Source organism: Dermacentor albipictus, chromosome 3 (assembly GCF_038994185.2).
Source record: "Dermacentor albipictus isolate Rhodes 1998 colony chromosome 3, USDA_Dalb.pri_finalv2, whole genome shotgun sequence".
NCBI lineage: Eukaryota > Metazoa > Arthropoda > Arachnida > Ixodida > Ixodidae > Dermacentor > Dermacentor albipictus.
Genome location: NC_091823.1, coordinates 88,414,657 through 88,432,150, shown reverse-complemented (window position 1 = coordinate 88,432,150; position 17,494 = coordinate 88,414,657). Strand labels below are relative to the sequence as shown.

The 17,494-nt window shown below is 45.5% G+C and overlaps 1 protein-coding gene across 8 annotated transcripts in view; it reads right to left on the bottom strand.

Annotated features, from left to right (window-relative positions):
* Window positions 1-6,532, bottom strand: part of LOC139057454 (serine-rich adhesin for platelets-like) — a 116,344-nt gene extending 109,812 nt beyond the window's left edge. For all 8 annotated transcript variants that reach the window (XR_011512804.1, XM_070535766.1, XM_070535767.1 and 5 more), the window contains exons 1-6: window positions 6,029-6,532; window positions 5,149-5,195; window positions 5,017-5,048; window positions 1,781-1,917; window positions 1,232-1,332; window positions 1,004-1,119 (exon numbers count right to left, since the gene is read on the bottom strand). Coding sequence is in view for 7 of the 8 variants with exons in the window: in XM_070535766.1 (XP_070391867.1) it covers window positions 1,004-1,119; window positions 1,232-1,332; window positions 1,781-1,917; window positions 5,017-5,048; window positions 5,149-5,175 (413 nt within the window). In the remaining variant the exon portion in view is untranslated. The remainder of the gene's footprint in view (window positions 1-1,003; window positions 1,120-1,231; window positions 1,333-1,780; window positions 1,918-5,016; window positions 5,049-5,148; window positions 5,196-6,028) is intronic.
* Window positions 6,533-17,494: the final 10,962 nt, after the last annotated feature.

Below are 17,494 nucleotides of genomic sequence, written 5' to 3'. Positions count from 1 at the left end.
GACACCACAAAGTTACTGACATTGTCACCCTCCATTCGAACGTGTGCGTTGAACCTAAAATGCTGCACAACAGCAGATGGCTCGAGGCAGTAATGGTCACCTAGAACAGAAAGAATTTCTTGCAAGGTTTTGTCTTGCAGCTGGGTGGGCATAACGAGATCTCGCAAGAGAGCATACATCTTCTGCCCAATGCAACAAAAGACTGACTTTTTTTCTGCTGGACGTCAATGGCGATAAAGAAAGCTTCAAAGCGTACAATGTAGCAGGGCCATGCATCTCCCTCTCCTCTACTGAATGCTTTAAGATAGCCGAACATTGGCATGACGAACTTCTGTTGCGTTGAATTCACTAGACGAACGACAAACTCACATGTGCAGAAGTGGGCGTAGAAGGGCGACGCACTTGAAGGAAGATGTACTTGAAGGAACTTGAATAAGAAACTTCAATGCTTTTTCCCTCATCACAACTTGTTACAAGTGTGGCCAAGCAGTTCCAAGAGGTGGATCAAGTCTGCTGTCGCTGTCAACGGTTATGCTCAAGGAATCAACAACGTGAACTACAGCATGATCGTACCCTCAGGATCGCACTTGAAAACTGATCCCAAGCAACCATAGCCTAGGAAACACAATCTGCAGAGAGCCCTGTGACATGCAATGGGAGCAGAATGCAGAAACACTTTTGTATTGAGCTTCAAGTACACGCCAAGACTACATTAAAAAATTTAAACCCTCTACTATGGCACCTTTTATAGCCTGTATTGCTCTGATATTTGCATCCCCACCAACTGATTATTATATCAACTCATAAATCAGTCAATCAGAACCCCATTACTAGTATTCTATTTATTATGTCATACTGGCACAACTCATTGTGATACGTAGAACTCGTGTGCACAGTAAGCAAGGGGTTTGATACTTTTATGGTTTCATGTTTGAATACTTTCTATGAGCATGATGCACCTCTTGGTTCAAAATAGACTTTCATTACTATATGTACACCTTACCTGCGGTCAGTGTCCTTTTGCATAAGAGAAGCAAGGGACATGGAATTCATCCACTGACACATACTGGCATTGTTCTCCGCAGCAAAATAGTATGTCTTTGTGTTCTGGTGCTCAGCCTGGAAGACACAAGACAGTAGCATGAAACAGCCTTGCTCGGTTGCACAGACTGTGTACAAGGTTGAGAGGATAAAAAGGACTGCTGTGAAAAATCTCTTCAGCTGGACTTACCACAAACGAATGCTTCAGGGACACCTTGTCATCAGCTGTGCATGGCCTGATTTTGTAGCTTGGGAGTAAAATGGAGCCTAAACACTTCTCTTCATCAGGTCCTGAAAATTTAAGACTGATTATCTAACTCACATCAGTATGTCAAAACAACATGTGAATGCTGAGTATTAACAGGGAAAGGGAATATCATTCAATAAGGTTTTACATAATGAAACTCTTCCGAAAGCAGAAAGCAAACTTAATTGACACAATATTCATGAAGGCTCCTTAATTATGCCGTAAATTGTCACAGGGCATGATAATGAAGCAAGCACACTTTCTGCCATCACTATAGCAACAACTACTATCTCCAAGACAACACAGCTAGGGATTTCGTACACAAGCAATTTATGTGCTGCTCTCAACTTATGCATCACACAGTACTCATTTACAAGTAAAATCAGGTCCCAGCAGAGATTTGGCACAATTGCTGGGCAAAGCAACTCAGTCCCGTTACCCATGCCTAATACAAGATAAGTGTTTGAGGAACAGAATTACAAACTTGCATACCTTTATAATAGAACAAGCAGTACTCTGAAAGGATGCACCAGCGTTTCTTCCACTGTTTTATTGTCGCTCCCTCAAGTTTATAAAGCCAACCTTTGAGTACTACTTCAGCCTGGCTGTCTCTTCTTACAACAGGAGAACTGAAAAGATACAAAATATGTCCCACACACATTCAGCCTTAATATAAAGCCATAGATGCAAATCACTCGCTTGTTAAATTTCAGTACTTTCAAGGTTGTCAAGTTTTTCAAGCAGTATACCACCTGCTTTAAGCAGAAAGAGTGAACATTAGGATACTGCACTGCAAAGATAATGCCCCCCCCCTTTTTTTTCTTTGTTTCTTTTCCTTTTTCAGCAACACAGTATTAGTTGCGGTGGGTGTCACTGAATGCCCGAAAATCACTGATTAGCTAATGATTATCTAGAATTCACTACTTAATGTCTAATTAGATGAGGGTATACAATGATGTCGAATCGAAGACAGAGAGTGCTCAAGGCATGTCAACCTTGCAGGAATCTTAAGACCAGCGCAAGTTTCAAAATAACTCGATGCGATCTGTTACACTAACCTTTGTGTTCTGGTTAACTTTTCCCTAAAGAGCACAAAAGTGCCTTTGTGAGAACACATGAACTTAATCTGTAAAGTAGAATGCAAGTTTGGTGCGGTATACTCTAAAACCTGATGCCAGTCTCACAATTCTGACTAAATTTAGTTAGCTAATGTCCATGATCACAATAATGTGTTGCTGAAAGAGAAGACATCTGCACTGTCAGGGACGTAGGCAGAGCAGCAGCAGGGGGCACTGGCCAAGTGTCCAAGTGTGTGCCCCCCCCCCCGCCAGTAATTTTATTGCGATAGTAATTATGTGGTCACCCCAGGCGCATTTCTGCCGTCGCCGTGATGTCCCGTGTAAAGTCCACGGATGATAATATTGTCGCCGCACGTCGTATGCTGTATGCGCAAGTGAAAACACGCGAGGGAAATGGATGATCTCAACTCAATCTGGTGCGCGCGGAGGAGGAAAACGGAGAGCAAATGCACGGCCTTCTGTCGTACGACAGGCCGTGGGGGATGGAGGTGGCGTTCTGCTCCAGCAGCAACTGCGTGTTTCGCAAGCGCGAACGATCGCGGTGATACGGTGCAAAGCGGGGAGGCAGCGAGAGAGTGAGGGGACAGCTTTCGAGCCTGCCAACAAGTGTGTACTTTGCATGGCCGCACGCAGTTGCACGTGTAATATGTTGAAAGGTACCTGCAGACAGCTTATACTTATGTGCGCGCTGTATTCTCGCCACTCTTGTGTTAAAGCGATAGGCAGAAAAAAAGACACTTCGCTCACTGCTGCTACCGCACCTGCTCACACCGGGGTTTTGACAACAAGTGTCTGCGCTCATCGAGTGTGATGTGTTCATGTTTATTTGTGCGCGCTGAAGCCATGCTTGTTAATTCGGTTAGCAGGCAAATGTTTCCAAGTTTATACGGCTGATAAAACTATGATGCTTACTTTGTAAAACTGTCTACTAATTTGCTATCGCAATCCATGCTTTGCTTTTCGGGTGAAGCTGTGACTTTTTGTATACCAGGGTACCTAGCATAAAACAATGTGCAAGAACACATAACCCCCCTGTCCCCGAAAAATATTTCTGGCCACTGGCAATACTATTTGCATGAAAAGTGGCTATGCCTCCCTGATACACATAGCATAAAACACTTCAATTCAGCAATTTTTGCAATGCCATGTTGCAAAACATGCTGTTTTTACACATAACCAGTTCTTCATGTGCCTCTTGCCTTACTGTTTACAAATACAGCCACTAAAAATGGCAAATTTAAAAGCAGCTGTGGCTGCTTAACACAAATGTCTTATTCACTATTTTGAGGGTCACTGAGTGACATTATTGAAGCCTATGCTGGCTTATGAACTTTTGCTTTATTGGGCCACAAGAAATTGATCACTGACTAGTGGCCTTTCCAGGCACTGCTGAATGGTGACTTAATGGTGACTGAATGTCATGCACTGTATGAATTAAAAACTGCCTTTTATTTTTGGCCCGATTTGTCAGTTTGACGTGGCCTCTTTTTGAGTTTTGGTGCCTGCAGTGTTTATCATTTGTGTTTTATCCCTGTGCTCTGTTTTTGCAGACTTTCACCCGTGTGAAGTTAGTACTGCTTGCTTTTAAATACTTGTTTTGTTCAAATCAACCTTTAGTTGCAGGCAAGTGCATGTGATGTCTGTTCTTCTGTGTCCTTATGTGTCAGAGTATCCTCATTTCATCATGGATCCATATTAACTCACACAAATGTCAATCTCGGTGTCAACCTCTGACTTAATGAGGGGAGTCTCACTAAGGTCTGTACAACAATGGGCAACATCTCAGCTAACATCAAGCTCAACAAAATTTATATCAAGCATCTTTTTTTCTTGCATGGTCTAACTTCTAGAAGTTATTGCAGCAGCAAAAGCACATATATTGGATATTTCAAATTTTGTTTTGTCTGACTATTATTTATTCAATAGTGTAAATTATTATTCTTATAGTGCTTTCTGGGCTGCATATTCAAAATATCACATTGAAAGTCTCAAAAACACTTGTAGCAATTACTCAGAATTCTAACAATTAAGAAACAAACTGTTTTCATTGAAAGAAAACAGTAAAACATAAACGCACTGAAAATGAGCACATCTCCTGTAGTAGGAAAAGACTAAAGAAGCTATTGCCACAGCCACATGACATTGAACAACTTTTGTGGGCAACTGCCCACAGGAAAGATAGAACTGTACAGATGTGAATGAGAGATTCATTACTGCTCAAAGGCCACAAGAACAGCTTATGTGACACTGACATTAACAGAATATGAAGCTCGGACTTTGTGCTAATAAAACGTTATGATGTCAATTGGCGTAAATGTGTCCATAGGCTAAATATGCCAGTCTTTATTCTCGAATGTTGCTCATATATAGACGGTTTCAAAGATAGTTTAATGAATGTGCTTGGAGAAAAAAGCAGCTCACATAGCAGAGAACTGCAAGACCAACATTGTAGAGACAGACTTGACATCACTGTTTTAATGTCAAGAAAATATTTTACGTGGTCCGCTATACAGATATGAGCCAAGAGGTGATAGTAACCTTTTCTCTCTTAATGAACCTGTTTTCATCCACATAGCAAACAAAATGTACACCAGTTGAGAAATATTGCACGAACACACCAACATACAAAGAAAGGTGCAATCAACTAACCGTATGTTCCCTGAGAACTTCCTTCTCAAGCTCTGAAAATGGTCAGGAGAAAAAGAAAAAAAAAAGACATAATGAGCGAACAAACAAACAATTGCCTTTTCAACGATCAGCAGCTAAAGTCAACAAGTTTACCTTCCTAAGCTCCATTTTTTCCGCCATACAGGACACGCAAAAAGCGCCTGAAAGGAAAGTAGCGTGGGAAAATGAAGCACATGTCATGCTGCGATCAATGCGGAAGCCGGAGGCTTCAATGAAAACACGGCACCGGATCGAGCGTGAGCAAACAAGGCGATTAGAGATCGATATGAGAACTAGTGCCATACAAGCACAGATGCACCAATATGATCAACAGCAACAGGGGGGTTCGATGGCTCTAAATTTGAAAATGGGAAAATCAATTCGTTGCCAGGCGAAAGCGGCAGCGACGGCAGTCTACCGGCAATGTTTCAGTTGTATAAATGCTACCTTTCCCATTGCCCGCCAAACTTGACATGCCGGCACCCCCACATCTCCGCCGCATACTATCGATGCAAACTTTTAGCAGAGCACATCAAAGCTGCGGCTTTTGCAACGCTTGTACAGCGGCTGCAGAATAAGTGCAACCACTGGCAGTGAGCTACAAAGAGGCATTTATATGACAACTGTCTTTAGACAAACTCAGAAGACCGCATCACTTTTGCAGAAAGAACAGAAAGAAAAGTGGCCTACTACTACGCGCCACATAGCGCCGCTGCAATGACCGCCTAATGATCAAACGCGCGCTTGGAAGCATCTCCCAGTGCTGTGCCCTACTTCAGCCGAGCAAAGGCAGCGCAAAAATATTCGCTCATGGGCGCACCAAACCGTGACGCCGATCGCTTCGAACTTTCTCCGGCGTTAGCGTTTTCTTCCGAGGAACCATGACCATGCACTGTCACTTTGTCAGAAGCGGAAACCGCGCACTACCCGACCGGCTCCAAGAAGAAAGAAACCACAAGCGAAAGGGCGAATTGGCCCCGAAGCGGTTCCTCACCTTGGAAGAAGTCTAGCCCGCCGCCTCGGTAGAGAGGCCGACGTAATCACGGCACGGACGGAAGCTCACCGGCGGTGTTATTGAACCCGCGCTGCCACGCTACGTTGACTCCGCGGTCCGCGTGGCTGGAAGCCGGCAGCAGTTGCCGGGTTTGTCACGAACAGGCATCACGACGACGGTCCGATGCAACCGCAGCGACATAAAACAAGACCGCGGGCCTCACCAAGAGCACTGAGCTACTGCTGTGCACCAGTCCGACGACTCGGGTCGTGCCATGCCGAATCCGTGAGATCTGCATAAGTATTCAGTGTCGATTTGTTCGGGTGGCAACTTCTTTAAGCTTCGGGTTGTTGACACAGGTGAGGAAATAAGTCTACTTTACACTGGATGGCATTGATAAGCTGCTACTGCCAGCCATTATGAAATTCCTGGGAGGCCCCTTCGCTACCTTCTCAGCCTCTCCTTGCTCTCCTCTACCTTCGCTCCGCTGGCGTCCCCTTCGCGTTTCTGTGTTTACATTACGTCATGAGACGGTCGCGACACCTCGCGGGTGCTTCTCTGACGACGTTGAACTGGTTGAACTTTCGTTTTCGAGTCACGCTCGACAGAGGGGGCCACCTCAGCGGTACGTATTGACTAGTCGCGGTCGCGAAGTCGGCGCGCGGATTTTCGAAAGCCCTGGTTTTCCTAATTCCACTTACATTTGAAAGGATGAAAAAAGACATTTTCTGCTGACCGTAACGTATCATTCAAGCGTTACGGCAGGCACCTGAACAGTGGTTATTCATGGGGGTTGGCTAAAAGGAAAAGAATGAGGAGTGAGCCTATTATAGCCTCGGTACACTGTAGCTTCGGACAGGGAGTGAGGATATGGGACAGATGATGTTATAGTACTTAGGAAACTAAAAATACATATGACCGTAATTCCTAATGATCAGTTTAATTTTACATTCTTCTAATTACATCACCCATGATGTCGAAAGGCTGCTTTCGACGGGGTTCTTTAACGTGCACCTAAATCTAAGTACACGGGTGTTTTCGCATTTCGCCCCCATCGAAATGTGGCCGCCGTGGCCGGGATTCGATCCCGCGACCTCGTGCTCAGCAGCCTAACACCATAGCCACTGAGCAACCACGGCGGGTGATGTACAAAGGAAATCGCTGTCTGTGTGCGTGTGAGTGTACGTGTGTGATGAGAGAAATCGGAGGGAGAGGGCTCGTGCGCGTACATGGGCCACTCGTCGCTTGTATGTGTATTTATGTATGTATGTATGTATGTATGTATGTATGTATGTATGTATGTATGTATGTATGTATGTATGTATGTATGTAGTAAAAGGGAATAACAAAATAGTTGATCCGAGAACTTAGCCAATTGACTTGTGGTTAGCAACATTTGGAAAGGAAATCACACCCTCGCTTTAATGGCACTCATTAAAACTATTCACCAGACGAAATAAACATAATCTTTACCCAAATGTAATGTTCTTCATGTGCACATCCAGTTTATTGTTTCATTCTGTATTGTTTATTCTGTTTCATGTTTCGTCATTTGCGTTAGTTTATGGCAAAGACTGCGCTAGTCATATTTGTGATAGAGCTTTCTCCCTTCTCTGTGGTCGGCATTTCCTAATCGCCAGGTGAGCGGGTGGGTGCAAATATCGGTGCCTCCCCTCTCACCCCCAAGCCTCCGCTGAGTTTAACCCTCACTTATGTAAGTGGCCATACTCTGCCTTATCTAGGGAGGACGATTTAACCGATGCCAAGTCAAAGCCAATTCGTTCTGCTCGCAGGAACGCCGTTCATTTATTCTTCTTGTGCCCAAAGGTGTCCACGGGGTAGCGATGTGGACTATTGGTACATCTTGACGAACAGGAGTTGCGCAGTGAAACACGAGGACAAAAGAAGGCACGGTGTAGAGACAGGCGCTTGATTCCCTTTAGCCAAAGTGTCCGTTCAGGTCCCGCGATTGGAACTCTGTCGTCGACGTCCAGTTCCCTTGATTCGTCGTCCATATTATTCCAGATGTCTTCTCGTGGCGTCAGCGTACGCGCTGAAGACCTGTATATGGCACTGCCCACATACTGATTCCCAGCCACTATTTTGCCACCCAGATGGCACAAGAAGTCCCATGGACGTACCAAAAAGATCCACACGTCCCACATCCCAATGAAAACATCATGTAGATTTCGAAGGGACGTCCTAGTTGGCAAGGTCCGAAAAATACGGCATAACGGACATGATTGGGATGTGTAACCAGGGGTACGGGGGTAGTCTTAGTCTGCAAGTGTCCCCTTAGTGGACTTGTCCATTTCGTCTGCTGCTGGAGTGCTGATTGGCTGGGCTAAGGTACGCGTCAAAAGGAGACAGGCACTCCCAACCAATCAGCAGTAGACGAAATGTATATACCCACTAGGTAGACACTTACATAACAGCCTCCAGCATGCGAAATGTTTTCTGTGAACGTGCATCAGGAGACGTACTGCCAGATGGCTGTGTCTGCATCTCAGACGGGCACTCTCTTAAGTTCACTTAGTACTCTTGGTTGTACTACTTGGGACGTCCCAAGGACATCCTACCCGGACCTCTTCTTGGCTCATAATTAACAGTCATTGACGTTCGGTCTTTCAGTCTCCGAGAAAAAGAACACATTTTCTGATATGCTCAAATTATGACCCGAAGCTATAGCATCTCAAGCTCATGCAGACACCGTAGTTTACGTGTTTTCTGACAGCGTTGACTACGCAAAATTCCGTTCGTGAATACCCCTCTTGTGTCAGGCTGAAGGCCTTGAAGAAGGAAATTTCCCACTGCACTTCTATGTGGACGTGTGTTTGCGCGCACGCAGCGTATCCGCTCTTCTGCAGGCTCTTCTGCAGATCTCGCAAGCTGCGCATTGCATATATGTGATATAGAGAAATAGATGGAATGCGTTGGGTTCAGTCGGCTCAGGGTCTACCTCATGTGCAGCACATGTACGCTGCGCACACTGGCAGTGGACATTGAGAAGCTGTTTTTAAACTTCCATTCACGTTATATTATATCTATGGAAAAAATATAGACGATTTCGTTACCTTTTGCTGCATGGCACGAGAACAAAAGAGACATCTAACTCCTCAATCAGGTCTTACATGTAGTCACTTTTGGACATCCTACACAGGGAGGTCGTCTTTTGTCTCACTTGGGTGGTTCTTGGCATTGCTCTAGGACATCCCTAGTTCGCCACAGCATTCCGTATGGGACATCCTTAGAACATACCTAGGATGTTTGTTTGTTGTTGAAGAGTGACTCACGACCACAGGCTCTCTTTTTCATCCATTCAGGGTCCATTTGATTAAAATATTCCTGGAAGGACGGTGCAATTTGTTAATATCCAATGACCGTGCAGGACATCTATCGGTGGTATAAAGATGTGGTCCATGTCCTATTGCGTATGTTTATTGAATATTCGATCACGAATGTGCGAAATATATTTCAAGCATATATGAACATCTTGTGGACATCCAGGGAGGGTTAAAATAACTTAACTCATATAAATTCTGAGGTTTCACGTGCCATAACCAGGATATGATTATGAAACACGCCGTAGTGGAGGTCTCCGAATTAATTTTGACCACCTGTGGTTCTTTAACGTGCACCCAATACACTGTAAACGGGCGTTCTTTTTATTTTTGTTTTGTTTCGCCCTTATCGAAATGCGGCCGCCACGGTCGGGATTTGATCCCGTGGCCTCGTGCTTGGCAGCGCAACGCCAAAGCGAGCACGTCACAACGGCGGATAAACACGATATGTCAAGCTCGCGACTAAATTAAAAGCTGTTTGTAGCACTTCGAAGAGCAAATTAAGTTCCCTGTTGTCTTCTTTATAGACACAACCCGAATTAAAGGGTTGATGGGTTCTTTTCCTGCCCTGTCATCATTTCCGGCCCGATGGAAGTCGTAGCCGTGCCTCTCCACTGCTTATGGCAATACTCCTTCCATTGCACTGGTGTAAGTAGTTTCACTGTAAGGTCTAGAAATGTTCAGAGCTATATTCAAAGTCGGTGATTTCAGACTACAGACGACGATATTCATTTTTCGCTCACTAAGTATACCGGTAGCGCGGACGCAGTTCGCGCAGATCTTCGTCGGGTCACGAAGCAGGCAAGACTCGCCACATGATGCAAATAAATGGTACGGCATTTTTAACACCGCACAACCTAGATTTTGTAGCTACTAGCACGACTGTTGGCCTCGCAAATCGCGTGAATTGCATTTGGACGATCGCCAACAGCTATACCGTATTTCATGTATAAATGTTCGCTGAGCAGTGCAGTTTCCGTTGTTGTTGTTGTTGTTGTTGTCGTCGTCGTCGTCGTCGTCGTCGTCGTCGTCGTCGTCGTCGTCGTCGTCGTCGTCGTTGTTGTTGTTGTTGTTGTTGTTGTTGTTGTTGTTGTTGTTGTTGTTGTTGTTGTTGTTGTTGCTGCTACCATGTACAAGCATGGCAAAGTTTTTGAACTGTGGCTCGGTGGCACACCATGAAGAGCAATTATCGTCCAACGCCCTGAACTCTGTTTCTTTGTCATTCCTATACTTTTCCTCTGTCGTCACCCCCATCGGAGATACAAGTAAAAGATACACGCTGGCGGAGGTCTTGGTCCGCAAATGGTGGGGATCCGATCTCGGGCACAATATTCTGCGAGAAATGGAAACACTGAAAAATGCGTCAGTTGACGTGTCTTGCGCACGATATGAGCGGCGCGCGGAGATTCTGGGCAGAGTAATTAAGTGCAATGACAACGCAAATAAGGTATACGCACGTCCACACTAAACGATCGCAAGTAGAGCTCAGAGACCCCGACGTCTCTCTCGTGATGAAAAATTTAAAGCGAGCGTGTTGACACTCTGTGAAGCTGGTATGGTGCTTCTGAATTTGTTTACCGTAAAACTGTTAGAATAAATATATGAGTATGGCCAATGAGACGCTATAGTCAGGTGACTGCTGATGTCATTTTCCGTTTACCGGGTCATAACAATTTATGCATTGTCAACCAAATAAATGAACAAGCTACTTAACAAATGGATGTATTATAACTAAAAGAAACGTACTATGTTATGAGCACGAACAAGAAAACTAATGAAGGAATGGAAGAATTACGGTGTTCTGTACTAACCCATTCATTTGCGAAATTTCTAGAGAGTTTGTGTGTCATCACTAATGTGTGCAATACCAGGCACAATACCAGTGCAACAAGCCTTTATACAGATACCGTCAAATCTGCGGTCGGCCATTTACCTAAGCGAATGCACTCGGAGCAGCAAGGGCAAGAACACTACAACGTGGCTGAAGAGCTACATGCTATAAAATTAATATTTTAGACGTGTAAAAATGCAACATCAAAATTTTACGGAACACATCTATGATGTCTATCCGTGGAAGCGAGGCTTCATTAGTTTTGGATAATGGTGCATTGAAAGAGAACGCAAGGTATGTGCATTGTGCAGGCCTCTTTAATTTTCATATAATGACACGCCCATGGTTTTGGATCCTTGCGTAAGACGCGCGCTTAACGGATTCCATTTTGACAACTCCTCCGGTGAACTCGTAATCTATATGTCCACCGAATCTTGACGTTATAGGTGACGCGTCATATACACCGGCGAGCAGTTGCGGCTTCTGCTACTACAGAAAGACCCCGCGATGACAATTTTCAGGGGTTTAAACATCTTGCTGCGGCGCGCATGCGTCATAAATCATGCGAGTAAACTATAGGAACGCATGTAGCGTACAACCTTTAGTCAAACTCTACAGTCGATTGGGGCTGATTGGACATGAGTGAGAGTTAAAAAAGCGCAGAAGAGGTGCATGTCGTCCGCGTTAGGTATTACATGCGAAGCCAATACAAGTCTGTATATTGTGTTGCTCACTTTTTACAATTGTGGGAGCGCGCGTGGTGCCAGTGTGTGCCCGCGCAGTCGATAGCGGCTAGAAACGAACACCAAAATGGAGGTAAGTGCTAAGAAAAGGGCGCTTTAAAAAAATGTTCCGGCTTACCTTTGAACGTCTAAACCGGCGTACGCGTTGAAGTTCCACTTCATTGGAATAACAGGTGTTCCTAGCCGCGTTCAGACGGTCTAACACAGGCTGTTTCTAAGCAACGGCGTACCGACTTTTCTGCGCTTCTGCAGTGATGCGGAGGGTAAAGGTTCGCGAACCCCTCGACGCCCGTGTTACCGATTCCTCTTTCGTCTGTCACCTCATGCCTCGCGCAGGCATTCACCTTTCTAAGTTGGAAGTAGCAGCTTGTTGAAAATTGATCGACATCGGGCAGTGTGTGCGTCGGGGAGGCGGGGGATGCTGTGTGAAACCTCAACTACGTCGTCTCGGAGTATTGCCCACGATGATGGCACGAACTTGCGCCGTCGTCGTTGTTGATGTATAGTCGTGTGTTTTTTGACCTCCGGCAACGTCATGGTCGTGACGTTGTTGTCATTCTCGTCGCGGTCGGGTCAACTATACCAATTGTTTTAGTTAGTGTATACCTATAAAAGCAACCCGCCGTGATGGCGCAGTGGCCTTCTGCTGCCCAGCATGAGGTCGCGGGCTTGAATCCTAGCCGCAGCGACTGCATTTCGATGAGGGCGAAATGCGAAAAACACACGTGCGCTTCGATTTACGTGCGCGTTAATTAACCACCGGTGTTCGAAATTCATCCGGAGCCCTCCGCTACGACGTGCCTCATAGCTTCAGCGCTGCTTTGGGAAGTTTAAGCCTATGTACCTATAAATCGAGTACCTATAAGGCTCTTTAACTTTATTTCCTTTCTTTTTTTCTCTGTAGTGCGAATAAACGCTAAGACAACTCAACGGAACGCCCACCAGAGCATGTTTAAAGCCACCTCCCCAAATAAAGTGCCGGCCAGTAATTTTAGGACTGAGTTTTCCGCCAACTGCACGAATTTATGCTAAATTATAGGAAGCCGAGCTTGTATCAGTGCTATATTGCACGCTTGAATTTTAGGCGTTAGAAGTCGTGGGGCACAAGGTAGTGGTCCACTTGGATTGTACCAAATTAAATTTCGGTTAATGTTTCACGCACAACGAAATGTGGCGGTTGATAATCCCGTTAACGCATGTTCCTTACATTACGAGCTATGCATACGCCACGCGCGAATCAGAAGGCGCTCTTTCCTTCGCACTCTGGTTGACGCAGTTTGTCCGAGCAGCCGCGGCTCGTCTCCTCATTTCTCCGCAGCGTTCTATACAGTGCGATAACCTTCGCGTGGCACAGTCGATCTCATTCAATATCTACTCTATTTGGGAAACAGCTAGCGTTTTGTTCGCAGCTACTTGGAAAAGCAGAGGCAAGCGTACCTCGAAAGGAACTGCGCACACACACATCAATCAATAACTGCGGATCCTTCCCCCCATCCTTGCGCGGGCGTGTTGGTGTCCATTCGTCGCTACGTCAACTCCCCACCGTTCACCGTAAGGGTGAGCAGTACCGGGTGAAAAATCGTGTCGCTTTTTCGTACACGGCACCCACAGTGCCACTCGCCGTCCAAGAGACGCTGAGTGGCTGCGTCGTCTTCTTTCATATACCGGGTGTTAGTGCGATTACCTATGTGAATTTTTTAAGCATCGCGTGTGGAAGAGAGCTCAATTACAATCCTTGAGTTGCATTGCTCAAACAGGCGGACATTATTTGCACAAGAATTCGAAATGCGCAATCGACGCATTTCCTGTTACCTTATATGGCACATATTGCAATTTACAAATCGTAGCTATATAGGGAGATCGTAACGCGAATTTAATTGAAACCGATTCTCAGGGTGACACCACTTTCGAGATGTCGATTTCCAAACTTTGCGAATAGATGCATTGGCGGTACAGTTACTTCCGTACTTCAATGCATAAAGCAGTGCTCTGTTTAAAAAAAAAAAAAAGTAAGTGGAACGACAGCGCATTTTTACTGCAAGTTTGTGGGCGCATACTTTCAAAATGTTGTCATCCACAAAATTATTTTCGAGTGGATATTCCTTGCAGGCTTACCGGCTGCAATTTGTAATTTGCAATATGCGCCATAAGGTAACTATTTAGACACCTAATTAACAAGTTGTTGTTAATCAATCGATTACACATTGCAATTTCTTCGTGCGTGTAATGCCTGCCTCTTCTAGTTGACCAGCATAATGTCTAGAATTGTGCTATTTGCCACGGTCGAGTTTTCAAAAATTACTTAAACGTCTTCGAAGGAACACCCGGTATACATGACCCTTCGTGTCACGACGCTTATACCTGCGCGTGGGCTTCTCGGCCAACGTCTTTGCTGTAACGATTACGTGTGGCTGCATCTACACGATTGCGTGATCGTACAGCCCTGTCAACTGCAAACGCCATTGCTGCGCGGCACTGTGCGTCGTGGGATCGTGATGTATCCGGCGCTCGTTGCGCCAGCATTGCTGACCGCAGTCGAGTAAGCACCGTATAACTCTCCGGCTCTGGTAAAAACGGCTTCCTCCTTCTATGAGACGGACCGGCGCCCCTGGTACACGGTGAAACGCGCGAAAGTCTTTAGCAGCTGTATACCTCGTGCATACGCGGTGTGCTGGCCTATATATACGTCGTCGTGAGGCGATGCTTTCGCTTTCAAGGTGACACAGCCGGCCTCGGTAGCCACCTGTTTGTTTGACTCTGAGAATCGCTAAGAGACTCCTCGTGACCGACAGACGCACGAGAACACGATGTATAACTGTTGTGCGTGCGTCACGCAACCACGTGTGACGCGGCGCCGAGCTGCCTCCCTGCCTTGCGCCTTGCGCGCTCCTATATAAAATGCAGAGAGGCAGTATGGCAATGTACATTATGCATGGCTTTCTCTCATACACACCATCCTTTCTTATCTTATCTTCTCAGATGAAGTGCCAACATAAGGCTACATAGTTGCAGCAAATGCAATGCTGCAAGTGGAACTTTCCTACTTCCTTTTCATATGTTACAACCAACACACATATATATATATATATAAATATATATATATATATATATATATATATATATATATATATATATATATATATATATATATATATATATATAGATAGATAGATAGATAGATAGATAGATAGATAGATAGATAGATAGATAGATAGATAGATAGATAGAGAGAGAGAGAGAGAGCTGAGCGTTTGCGCGCGCTGTGCAAATAGTTTTTTCTTCCCATTCACTGTTCAAAGTCAAATTTGCAACTGTTGAGCAAGAACAACAGAGTTAATCTATAGGTACACCTCCGAAAGCAGCGCATGGGTTGCCCTTTATCTATGTTTAATGAAAGTTCTTTCTCTCTCTCTATCTCGGTGAGATATTGGTCTAAAACATTGGCTAAGCACATTCTCCCTATATAGATTGTTTGTGGACGAGACAGGACGAAATGGGACAAGAACATAGACGAAGGCTTGTGTCTGCTCATAGGAGTAAGCGTAAAAGGCAGTGGCACTGGATAACGGCAAAGCGGAAAGTATGGGCTTGCTGCATTACTGCATTCTGTCAGTGACCTTTTACCGCCTTTACTTCTCTCTCACTCCAGAACGAGGTAGGACGGGAGTAGCAGTAAACTTTATTAAGAAAGGGAGTGGGGAAAAATGGGTCAAAGAGCGATGGGTGGCTCCCTTAGTCCAGGGCTCCACTGGCCTTGGCCGCCCACTGGACTTGCTGGAGAAGTGTCCTCTGCACCCCAGGTCCGAGCTGGCGAGCTATACCTGCCACTGCTCCGTTAATGATTGTTGTTTATTTTGTATTAGGCTGAATAGCCTTAATGCTGGCCCTGATGCAGCGTGATCGTCTTGCGAAGGCAGGTTTTCATGCTTTTGCTTGTTATAAGTCTTGGAAGAGGCTGTTGCGAAAGGCACTCCATCCTCTGAAAGTGGGTGCGGTAGCAGGACCGCGCGGGTGGGAGGACCGCAAAAGTTTGAACACATTTCTCTAGCTTTCAGGCAGCTTCAAAACTTTTGTCAGTCAGTAGCCAAAGGCCTGTGCATAACGGAAAACAAAGATGAACTCAAACTAATCTACCTGCACTCTGTTCGAAACCTTCTGAATATGAGTTTCATTCAATGCACGTTCCATTTTAACGCGGTAGCGTTAAGGACCTAAAGTGGCAGAAAATCCGGCGTTGGTGCCCGGCGTCGTTTCGGCAAAAAGATTTTCATACAACACATACCCAGGCTCTCCATGTGGCGCACGGAAGTTACTGAACTAACTGAATTTCTCAAGCTAAAATACGTCCAAAAATCGCAAAGTGCGACTTACACACACAACCTACAGACGGATTGTAATTTTAATATACGATAAAACCTAATTCTGTTACGTGAAAACTCAAACCCCTTTCCCAGCGTTTCTACCAAACATAGACGGGCCACGGCGTCCGCCATTTGTACGCGCCCGCACGCGAATATCTTGGAGGCCACGGAGTGGCGTGCTTGTTTCCTTGCAACGCCACCAGGTGGCGCTCACCTCCGTCACAACGTTATCGCAACGCGGCCCACCCAAGAGATAGCGTTTCTACCAGAAAGCTCGCCTTCGTACATAGCGTTTGCCGCCAGCGTTTCCCGGTAAACATTTCGGTTACATGAGCTGCAGTTGCCGGGAAGCGTGAGACGCAGTCAGGGGTCTTTGAATGCTATCGCTTCCGACTCTTAAAGGCGAAGCTGAAGCACCCTCCATTTTTTTTTTTGACACCGCACGCGCGCATATATATGCCGAGACGAAGACATATATCATAAGTGTCGGCATGCGTCTGGGAACGGGGTCCGGATGCGCTAGTGGGCTAGGTGGTATGACTGCAGTTTCCTCGTCTCGGAGTGGTAAGAAAACGAGAAAAATGCCTTAAAAAAGATTTTTTGCAATGCACGTGAAATTAGACAGCGATAGGTGAAGTTACCTTTTGAAGATCCAGTACGAAACACGCTGCACCATATAAAGAATGCGACGACGGCGACGATGAGAAAAAACAACAAAGGAACCGATGACGAGATGACGCCAGGACGATGATGTCGTGGTACCACTAAGCTGCATGGTTTCGAACTCATACATTTACGGTGCTCGTGCGAAGTGGTGAATAGGAAATCATATTCAAGCTTGCGATGTAAGCCAGCCGTCGACTACAAGGTTAAACAGTATGAGCCTGCATAACAACTTCTCTGTAAAATTTGGAACTCGATCTGCCGCGGTTTGTGCCAGCTGGCGTACGCCACCCGGCCACTCTGCTATATGGGAGGTCTTGGTCCGTGACCCTACGTTCATAATCACCCGAAATGCTGGCACCAAGCATGTATGCAGGATACGTTAGGCAGGAGGGACGTGCTAGATACGATGAAGGGAGAGTTTAATTGCATTTACAGAGGCGAGAAGGGCACGACAAGTAAATGTTCTGCGAGCGAAAGCCCTGCGACTATAAAAAAATTATTATGCAAACGTGCCGATCTAGGTT